Raw genomic sequence first — 11,239 nt, forward strand, 5'->3', positions numbered from 1 at the left:
ATGATATTAAGGGCCCCAACATAGGAAAAATCGCAGCTATGAGAAAACTTGGGGATCGATATATTCAGTCTGTACGTGGAGATGAGCCCAAGTTCAAAGTTCAGACTATCACATCAACTAAACGTTCATCACATCAATCCTTTATGGGTAGTTAGCTATCTATTCCAGACTTTCTTGAGTCGGCAACACCTTTTTTTTTTTTTCACGGCTTTTCATGTATATCTGAATTGACCAAGCATGGCTACATCTAAAAAATTTATAAAGTTGACTTACAAAATATTACTCCCTCCAGTCCTATTTATAAGCAACAAAAAAAAATTCACATAGTTTAAGAAATGTAGTAAAACTAGATAAAATGCATTAAATTTGTCTTGAATCAAAATAAACTTCCAAAATTACCCTTTGTTATTCATGTTGGAAAGTGGGAAAGAGAGAGAATAATTAATGAGACACATTTTACAAGTTAGAATTAATAAGGGCATCATTGGAAAAAAATAATTAATATAGTTCAAACTTTCATTTAGTTCTTATAAAAAGGACCAAGATTTTTCTTCTCTTTCATGCTTATAAATAGGACCGGAGGGAATATAAAGTTTATTCTATACAAGAATACAAAATATTATATCATATAATAACCCATATAGATATATTATATATTTTATTATTATTATATTATGAGTTACGCATGTCATAATTTTTGAGACGATACGTATGTCCTAATTAATTTGGATTTAGATGTATATATTCTTTAATATATCATGACTTTTTAATTGAAATTTTAATTTTTAATACGAGTTAAATTCTTTTGCATGATACAAATAATATAATAATACATGTTTATTTTAAATATGACTTTTTCAATTTTATTGAAAATCTAAGTTTGTTTTAATTAATAATGTGTCTGGCATGAGGTTCTTCTAAATTAATTCTTATTTATATTTTTATAGATATCTTATGAGTAATGATACATAAGATCAAATAAAGGTTTAGAAAAGGGGAAAAATTGTGTGAGCTATACTTTTTACATTATTTAATATCAGATTATTGGAACGAGAAGGAGAGCTGGAGAAATGTAAGAAGAGGGGAGGTGCAGGTTGAAAAGCCATTGGAAAGTGTGGAGCCATGGTCGACGGCTCGACGCTATCGTTAGAGGTGGTATTAGGGGTATGGAAGAATTAAGATGAATGTAAAAAGTTCACTTGGATAACCTACATCTGACTATAATTTCTAAGTGGGTCGCAAGCTTGGAAAAAATAAACCATATAAGCACCGACATCATAAGAACTCGAAGGGCTCGACCCAACTGACATCTTGGATCAGCCTTGTATGTATATATGTGTGTGTTTGGCTCGGCGTTAGTAGAATTGGATCTGGCCAGAATTGGATCTGATATGAATTGGATCTGGTAAACGTGAGTTTGAGTGACGTGATTTATGTTTGAATACATTTATCAGGAATTGGATCTGATAGACTTGAATTGGATCTGTAAAAGGGAAAGGGGACAATTGGATCAACATTGATGCTGAAGCAACAAATTGTTGTGTTAGGATGGATCCAATTCTGGGGCCAGAATTGGATCAACATTTAACATCCAAACATCAATGGAGATGGAAAAATCACGTTTGAGGTCTTTAAACGTGGATCAGGCCTGATCCAACGTGCATCCAAACACACCCTATGTCAGCTTGGAAGGATATCTTCCCCTCCTTTGACCCAATCGATGGCTATTGAAGAACACTCTCATGAGATTAAATGGATATTAGTCATATTACAATCACCTTTAAGTGCTTCTCATGTCATCATACTGAAGGTTAATATAGATGCCACAATTGAGGTGAGACATCGAGAAGGACTTTAAGTTTTTTGATTGTGCAATTAATGCCTTAGTCTATAAGAGGCAACATAAAAAATGTAGAACATATTCTAGAAGGTGAGTTTGAATAGTGTTGGTTTTCTATCGACTCTTTAAAATTCACGTCGTACACATAACTTATTTCACTTCTTTAAAAACCTAAAATTATTCGATTATTTTGAGTGACCTATTTAGATTAACCCTTAGAGTGGACCTTGTAAAAAATATGCATCTTTACCATCTCTCATTCTCTTTATACAAAAAATTTCTACATGATCCTATCCTATGGCTCTTCTTAAATTAAATTCCCATACATTTGTACCCACCATATTTTGGCCAGGAAAGTCTCTTATTCAACCTTTGACCTCTATTCCATCTTTCCTAATGTGCATAATTAAGCAAATTTGGCATTTTCATCCCTTAACCACCAATTTTTTTGTCTACAAAAATTTATCTATAGTACTCATTTCATTTGTTCATGGGATCTATCACCCAATTCCAAGTAGAATCCAATACATGCATTACTTGGTCAATTTCCAAATGCATCCACCGACCCACATGGATTCTCGAAACTTGTTACTAGTTCATAGTAGCAAAAATGATCACAATAACGATCTACACAAAATTCCATTCACTTTCTTATCAGTCATTGAGTTCATGGTTTTTTTGTTACACTGACTTGGACCATGATGATACTAGCCATATTTGGCGAGTCAAAAGCGTGTGCTGACAACAACATAGCCTTGTGACAACCTTAAACTGTTGCAGTCAATGATCTTTTTCACCATCAACCACCATGGAGCTATCGTTGACCCTCAGATCACAATCACAGTGTCTTTCTTTTTCTTCTCCATTTCCACGCACAATACCCATTTCACCAAAACTCAACAAACCCACCTCACTCACGGTGAGGGCCAAGAAAAAACCATCATCCATTGAAGGTGTCAGCGATGAGTTGAACGCCATCGCTTCTCAGAACCTGGACTTCGCACTCAAAATTGGAAAGTGGGAAAAAATCTGAAAGATGAAACAGCAGCAATTGAAGACATGCACAGAACAGAACATGATGAAGCTAAGTGATTACCTTGAATAAGTAATGATCAAGTTGCTGATGCACCTCAGTGAAGGCTTCTCAGAACCTGGACTTCGCACCCTCCCGGAGAAGGGTCCGAGAAGCCTTCACTGAGGTGCATCAGCAACTTGATCATTACTTATTCAAGGTAATCACTTAGCTTCATCATGTTCTGTTCTGTGCATGTCTTCAATTGCTGCTGTTTCATCTTTCAGATTTTTTCCCACTTTCCAATTTTGATTTACTGGGCATGATTTTGTGTTTGTCAAAGAATCAGTGACTGATGTTCTAACTCTTCCTCTGTTTGTCTTTGAATTGCATACTAGAATGCTCCTGCTGGGATCAGAACTGAAGAAGTAAGCCTTTTTTATTCAATGTTCTTTACATGATTGCCAAAATAGTAAAATCTCTATGACAACATTTTGAAGTGTTATATTGTATTAATTTGGTGAATAATGTGATCAATTTGGCCATTTGTTTAATAGTGGTACGAAAGGAATTCGAGGGGGTTGGAAATTTTCTGCAAAAGCTGGATGCCAGAGCCTGGAGTTCCTATCAAGGGGGCTTTGTGTTTCTGCCATGGGTATGGGGGTACTTGCACTTTCTTCTTTGAAGGTTTGTCATAGTTTCTTTTCAATAATTAGCTACGTTGCTCTGAGTAGTATGTGGTGCTGTTAATTTTAAGCAAAGGTAGAAAGTTTTCAAATATGATGAGGGAGGGTTTGAAAATTTCTTTTTCAGGTATTGCCAAGCAATTTGCTGCTTCTGGATATGGTGTTTATGCTATGGACTTTCCCGGTTTTGGTCTATCTGAAGGATTGCATGGTTACATACCGAATTTCGATGATTTGGTCGATGACGTTATAGAACAATATACAAAAATTAAGGGTATGATTTTTTAGCATCTGTAATGCTAATGTTATTGATCATTGTTGTAATCTTTTATGCACGAAAATCCATGATGTTGTTGATCATTTGTAGTTTTTCAATTACAGCAAGGCCTGAGGTGAGAGAGTTACCTCGATTTATAATGGGGCAGTCAATGGGGGGAGCAATTGCTCTTAAAGTTCATTTGAAGGAACCAAGTGATTGGGATGGAGTTATCCTTGTAGCACCAATGTGTAAAGTATGTCCATTCCTCTGTTTTGAAGTTGATGTTACCAGCTTCATTATTATGATTTTAAAGTTTTGATTCGTTTCACAGTTTGAGAATACTGAATCCTTAAATTCTTAGAATGTCTATGTCTTTGTCATCACTAAGGTTCAATTTCATCTTCTTAAATGCCAGAAGTTTGCCTTAAAAATATATGTTGCCAATGGACTGGATTTCTGTTTTCTCATGTCAAACATGATAACCATTGTTAATATCAAGTCTCATGCTAGGAATGTCTCCCTCCCAATACAGGCAATAGGCCCTATTTCCATAGGCTTAGTCAGCATTAAAATATAAGAAAAATGTAATGCACATCATAGAATTTTGTGATCCAATTATGAGTGGACCTGAGTTGAAAGTTTGTTTTCATTATCATCTATGGTGTGTGTTCATGCAGTGAACCTAAGAAACTAAGCATCAAAGGGTTTTCCTAACTCAGCCTTAGAGTACAAAGATGAGCATGTCTCTGTTCCTCTGCCCTCTTTCCTTCTTATAATGCTAAACATTAATTGAATCATGAAAAGAGTACCAAAAAATCATTCATTTTTCACTCTTCTCAATCACTCCCCTAATTATGCTTTCCTTCGTTCATAGAGCAATTGCACATCACCCTTAATGAGGTCTGTCCACCTTTAGTAGGCATTAACAACGTTTCCTAATGTCTTGGGATGCTGCATATATTATGGTTATTTGGTCAGCCAATATGTAAGCATCAGTGTAGATCAGTCTCCATGTAGGAACAATGTGCCTTTCTTAATAAAATATTTGTGATTCAATATAGGTATTTTCAGTGAATTTCTAGAATAATGCATACCTTAAAAATGTCTTATCAAGAAATTATCAACTTTGGAAGGAACGCAAGACCAATATAGGAAAGTGGAACATTCCGTCATCATTTGAAGAATGGCCTTTTGTGATTGTATAAGCAGTAGCATATCTGTCAGATGAAGTCTAATTTGTTATTCTTATTTGGATACTAAGATTGCAGATGAAATGCTACCATCAACTACAACTTTGAAGGTATTAAATCTTTTGTCTAAAGTGACACCAAAGGCAAAACTCTTCCCATACAAAGATCTAAATGAGTTCATTTTCCGGGAACCTGGCAAGAGAAAATTGGTTGGTAACTTTGTCTATCCTTACCTTTCCAATGTTTACAAAGTTAAAAGAATGACCAGAGCCCTTCTGTATCATGATTTCCTTAACAAAATGCATTTACCAATTGTTTAAAGGTAAAAAATCATCATTTATACTTCACTATATCCATATAATCTGCATAATCAAGCATTCACATCATTGTGGATTAAAATGCATGCATGAGCCCCAGGATTACTTACTGGATAATATCTTCTGTGGTTGAATTTGTTGTAAAGTTTGACCAAATAAAAGACTAGCTCTGCAAAATTTGCACTCCATTTTTTAAGGTATCCCAAACTAATTGTAGGATTTTATTTTATTTTTATAGGCCGTTTACAATGTTATTTCTTATGATGATAAAACGCGATTGAAAACTGGGATGGAACTCTTAAGTGCCACACAAGATATTGAGTCACAATTACAGAAGGTTAGTTTTGGTTTATGCTCTTCACTTTCTGCATGCTACTTATCATTCTCCAGATTCTAATTTATGGATTTCTGCTAAACGGTTTATATTTTCTTTCTTGGGGGATCATTTCAGGTTTCAGCTCCATTATTGATTCTTCATGGAGCAGAAGATAAGGTGACAGACCCATTAGTGAGCCAATTTCTATATGAGAAAGCGTCTAGCAAGGATAAGACACTGAAGATTTATGAAGAAGGTTACCATGGCATTATGGAAGGGGAACCTGATGATAGAATTTTTGCTGTACATAATGACATTATCTCATGGCTTGATTTTAGGTGCTTGTTAATTAATTAAGTTGAGGTTCATGTTATGATATAACGGTTCCTTCACTAAAGTTACCTCACAGGAATGGCAACTAGCTATGTTGTCTTCTATTATGGTTGTTAGATGTAATTGTAAATGTGAAATTTAGCATTAAACATTACCATAGGCTTATTATATTTTCTAACTGGGTGTAATGTGATCCTGCCTAGTGCCCTTTGTTGTGAGCCATATCAGCAATAAAGTTTCATTACTCAATAGTAATTTTTGTTCTAACATAATGTTTCATCCACACCTCTCTTTTGAGGTGCTCTTTTGAGGTGGAGAGGTGGAATAGTGAGAGAGATAAGAAGAAAAGAAAAAGTAAGAGAAAGAAAATATGATATATGATAGATGATAAGATGAGAGAGATAGAAATAAAAAGAGGTGGAAATGGAGTGTTGAAAAAATGAGGTGTGTATATATCATTACCCTAACTAAATCATATTATGAATGTTTTATTAAAATAATCTGAATAAAAATTTCATTTTAACTTATAAGTAAGTAACCGATATAGAGAAACTAGTAGAACTTATTTTTATCTATGCACTATAATGAATTATTCATTTATACACTTCGTATTGAGGATCAGATCAAGGAAGAGCTTGAAACTTTGCTGCTCAAGGATTCACTAGTGGTGTCGTAGTCTTGTAGTCGTAGCTAGTTTTACCATGGATAAAAAAATATTAGGAACAATAAAATAGCTAATAAATTATTATCATTTAATTTTTTTTAATTTTAAAAGATTAAAAATATTGGAGATTTATATTTTTGAAATTTAAATTTATTTCAAAAAATAAAATCAATTAATAAACTTATTTAAGGGCAGGGTATATATATTGCAGAAGGGGAAAGGGTGAAAAAGCAAGCATAAGCGTGGTTATTTTTGCAGTCTCGACTCAAGCTGTGTGAGCTCAGTTGACAGTGGCATCATCATCACCATCTTCATCATCTCAATGTCAATTCTAAATCAACTCTTCAGCAGAGGCGTGTTTTCTACTCGATGGTAATTTCCCCTATCTTTCACGCTTCTCTCTGTATTTCATTCATTCAATTCCATGCTTGATCAGTTGATCCGCTTCAATTGTTTAAATATTGAGTTTTATGATAATACCCATTACCCATTCTTCAATACCCGATTTTTGGTTTTGGGGTACATGACTTTTTTGTTAGAAAGTTTGAATTTTTAGGTTTTTGTTTGTGAATCACTGGATTGTAGGTTTATAATTTAATCCTATCATACCCTTATAAGTAATTTGGTTTTTTTTTGTTGTCAAAATTCAATTTTTAGTATATTATGAGGTATATCTGTTCAAATCTAATGTGTATAGCTAGATTTTGTGTTATTGGGACATAACATTTGTTGGAAGTAAGCTCTGTTGGTAGAACACTGGAAGAGCTCAACTATGTTTGGTTTCCGGTTTGGAAGTCCGTTTGGGACATTGGAATTCGAGATCACACATTCCAATGCCCCAAACGTGAAAGAGGCTTTGGACCTCCGTTGGGCGAAAACACTTTCAAACTGAAAACCAAACACAGTTGTAGATATTGGAAAGTTTGTCTTGGTTTATACCCTTAGGTTTAAGTGAATGTTTTATAGATTGTTATCCGGATACTCCTTCAGTCTGTAGTTACTTACCCTAGTTAACATGTTTTTCATTTTTTTTTTTTCATCTTCGACTTTGGTAGCAAAACATGCCTGAATCTGTCGATCTCGCGCATTAAGCTTCTACAAAACAAGAGAGATGTGCAGCTGAAACAAATGCGTAGGGAGATATCACAATTCTTGCAGGCTGGCCAAGAGGCAATTGCTAGAATTCGTGTAATCCTTCAAATCTTGGTGATTGGCTGCTAGTTTTTCGATCTCCACTTCCCTGTGTTGTGACTTGTGTTTTGTATATTGTATTGATTTAAATAGGTGGAGCATATCATACGAGAACAAAATATCTGGGCTGCGTACGAAATATTGGAGTTATTCTGTGAATTTGTTCTTGCACGTGTACCTATAATTGAGAGCCAGAAGTAAGTCCAGAAATCATTAAAAAATATTCTTTTTGGACATACTGTGGAATGTGGATTATCTTATTCTTATGGATTAACAGCCACAGATTAATTTCTGGACTCATACAATTCAGTGTGTTTTTCTTATATCCACAAATTTCTGTTACATTCTGGTTATAGCTTGGTCAAGTTTTTTTGATGCAATTTGGCAAAAATGTGAACCACAGTCCACAGTGATTGCTTGTTGGATCTTTTGGCTTCACAACATTTTAGTAGTGGGAAAAGTCTCATGTTAAGTGAGCTTGTGTCTAAAGTGAGAAAGTAAGGGTTGTCCACCCTGGATTTTTATGGGATAAGAGTATAGCGTACTCTAAATTAAATCGATGGTGGACATAACCCTATTTACTCACTATAGAGGCAAGTTCACTTTAGAGCTGCAATGCTTATGAATCTTTAAAGGGGTTTTGAAAAGGGTAAAATATATGTTTCTGAACATAGATGGGTTATAACATAAGATTTCAAACTTGGCTCACCAAAATTGATTCGAACAAAAACTTTAGAAAGGAAAAGTGTAATTTACCTATACTTGTATAACACACACACATACTCATGTTGTGCGTGTATCACATTTGACACTGGCTAATGGCTATACTGAAATATGTGATGCTTCTAACTGCCGCATTGACTGTATACTGAAATATATATTCATTGTATGCATGTTTATTAAAGGAAACTATTAGCTTTTAAATGAATAATTTCTGCTTAAAGCATGTAGTGGTGGTCCTCCATGCATTGAAAATTTTCAATAAATTTTCAGCTAATTCAATAAAGTAGGTATTTATTACACGCCACACTAAATCATTTTCATTTTTCACTGCTTAGAATATTCATTTTCAGTACTGAGTTAAGTTTTCAAACCATAATGCAATTTCTGGTACAATTTATGCCCAACTGTTTCTTTAATTAAACTTGAATGCATAATAGGGAATGCCCCTCAGAATTGCGAGAAGCCATTGCAAGTATAATTTTTGCTGCTCCTAGATGTTCAGATATACCAGACTTATTACACATCAAAAACTTGTTTACCACCAAGTATGGAAAAGAATTTGTGACTGCAGTATCTGAACTTCGTCCTGATTCAGGCGTGAACCGCACGGTAAATTATCTTTAATTGCAGTTTCTCGATTGCAATTTGCAAACACCAAATAACTTGACTGTGTTGGAGTATTAACAATTGATCAATTGCTTACTATCATTATGATGATTTCAGATTATTGAAAAGCTTTCAGTTAGTGCCCCATCTGGAGAGGTAAAACTCAAGGTCTTGAAGGAGATTGCGAAAGAATACAATCTAGCTTGGGATTCTTCTAAAACTGAGGCTGAATTTAGGAAAAATCATGAAGATCTCCTGGTAATTTTATCGGTTAATGCACTATATCTCCTTCAGTGTTGTTCATTAAGAAACAATTTTGTTAACATTAATCCTTAGGGCTGAGGTTAAGGATTTAAATATGAAATTTTTTCATAGAAAAAGAATGATTATTACATTGAAAGTATAACTGTGTAATCAATGTTTTAAAACTTTTCTGTTTTTGTATCCTTATCATCATCCCTTTGACAAAAATCATTAAAAAAAATTATTTTACTCAGTACTAGATCCATGTGCTATCATATAACCTGCCTTTGATGTTAGTTCGCCTCTGTATAACTAATAAGTTCTCACTTGCCTGCGCTCTGATGGTGCTCCTACACCTTTATCCCTTATACTGATACCTTAAACTATAGCCAATTTCATCATAACCTTAGTGTTCTTGGATCTTGATGTGATAGTTCTACCATGAGCATTTAGAAGTGAGTCTAGCACTCTAGCTGTTGAGTATATTTTTCTCCAATGATCCAGTATCCTCTTACAGCTGCAGGGTTTTTAGTGTGAAACCGACTTTATTTCTTTTTCAAACATGTTAATGTCTTTCTTGAATACCATGTCCCCAGTTTTGTCAAACTTAAACTCATTTGAGTGATTTCCTTTTATCATTCAGTGACTGAATTGTTTGTAGTTAGAGTTCATTTATCATTTGTTAATATTTTCTATTCTTTATTTTATGAAGTAAATTTTCTGTCAACTTGTTCTCACTATTTAGTGCTGTTGGTTTGTCTTTTGTCATTAGCATCTCAATCGATGTGAATTTATCAGTTAAAATACTTGGTTGTCTACTACTTCTCTGTCGTAGCATTAGACTGTTAGTAGTTTTCTCAGTTTTTTGTTATTGTCATTATGATTTTTTTATATTACCTTAGGGTGGAACAAAACAAGTTGGAGTTGGGGCTGCACCTTCTCGTACTCCCAGCAAAAAGGGTTCTGATTATTCCTCACCGAGTACTATGGAACATTCTATCAAATCTAACCATGACAAACAAGAACATAAACACCTTGAAGCTCCCATCCCTTCTAACAATAATTCATGGTTAAATACCAATGAAATTGAAGAGTCACACAAGAACAACGGTGTCCCCGTTAGAGATGCTAAGAGTGAGACCAAACTACCATCCTCTGATGTATTAGAGAAGGCCCGAGCTGCCATTGCTTCTGCTGATCGTGCAACTGCAGCTGCTCGTGCTGCTGCTGCGCTAGTACACAGTAATTTTGGATCATTGAAGCGGGACAATTAATCTTACAGTGCTCAAAGTGCTTTGCTGAGGATCTTAAGGTTGGAACAACGTTAAGACCTGAATGCCAATGGAAAAATATGTTCTTTGTTATGAAGATAACGGTTTCTTACAGTATTTATTGTACATTCTATAATATTAATACATGTATATTATTATTATGGTAAAGGAATGGAATGCTGAACTTGCATAAATCCATCATAGTTCTTGCGAATCTGATGTTTGTGTATCATGTGTTGAATGATGTTACTGCTACAATGTGATTCAAATAACAGTTTTTTACCTAGGGAATGATTGTGTGCATATCTTGTGTTACTCCGTTCCATCATACTTGTGTGCATTTTTAAACACAAGTATGCTGTCAATTTTCATAATGGTTATATCTTATACAAGTTGGGTGGTTTGCACTGTTCTTCCTGACGGGGTGTAAGGATAACAGAACTTCCACATCTGCTTGGTGTGTTTCATACAAGCAACAAAAGTTAAATCCAACTTCTTGGATTAATTTTTCGGACCATATCTGCATTTACAACTCTGGAATATATACTTTTTGGTCTAGACAACTCTTTTTTTTTTTTTTTTGGTCAA

General features: G+C 34.5%; 2 protein-coding genes across 3 annotated transcripts; both read left to right on the forward strand.

Moving 5' to 3' along the window:
* Positions 1-2,483: 2,483 nt before the first annotated feature.
* LOC130720911 (caffeoylshikimate esterase-like) lies at positions 2,484-6,204 on the forward strand. 2 transcript variants are annotated; one of them, XM_057571618.1, is made up of 9 exons: positions 2,484-2,819; positions 2,980-3,072; positions 3,251-3,280; positions 3,410-3,539; positions 3,666-3,812; positions 3,920-4,050; positions 5,059-5,196; positions 5,543-5,641; positions 5,756-6,204. In XM_057571618.1, the coding sequence occupies exons 1-9, from the start codon at positions 2,649-2,651 to the stop codon at positions 5,975-5,977; spliced, it is 1,161 nt and encodes a 386-aa protein (XP_057427601.1). In that variant the 5' UTR covers positions 2,484-2,648; the 3' UTR covers positions 5,978-6,204. The 2 variants fall into 2 exon arrangements, with proteins under 2 accessions (XP_057427601.1, XP_057427600.1); XM_057571617.1 differs by lacking the exon at positions 2,980-3,072 and having other exon boundaries at positions 2,490-2,759.
* A 625-nt stretch (positions 6,205-6,829) lies between these two features.
* On the forward strand, positions 6,830-10,942 carry LOC130720381 (uncharacterized). The gene is made up of 6 exons (XM_057571016.1): positions 6,830-6,989; positions 7,673-7,805; positions 7,902-8,005; positions 8,969-9,140; positions 9,255-9,395; positions 10,283-10,942. Exons 1-6 carry the CDS (start codon positions 6,940-6,942, stop codon positions 10,652-10,654), a joined length of 972 nt encoding a protein of 323 aa, XP_057426999.1. The 5' UTR covers positions 6,830-6,939; the 3' UTR covers positions 10,655-10,942.
* Positions 10,943-11,239: the final 297 nt, after the last annotated feature.

The sequence above is a fragment of the Lotus japonicus genome, chromosome 5 (genome assembly GCF_012489685.1).
Source record: "Lotus japonicus ecotype B-129 chromosome 5, LjGifu_v1.2".
In the NCBI taxonomy this organism is placed as follows: Eukaryota; Viridiplantae; Streptophyta; class Magnoliopsida; order Fabales; family Fabaceae; genus Lotus; species Lotus japonicus.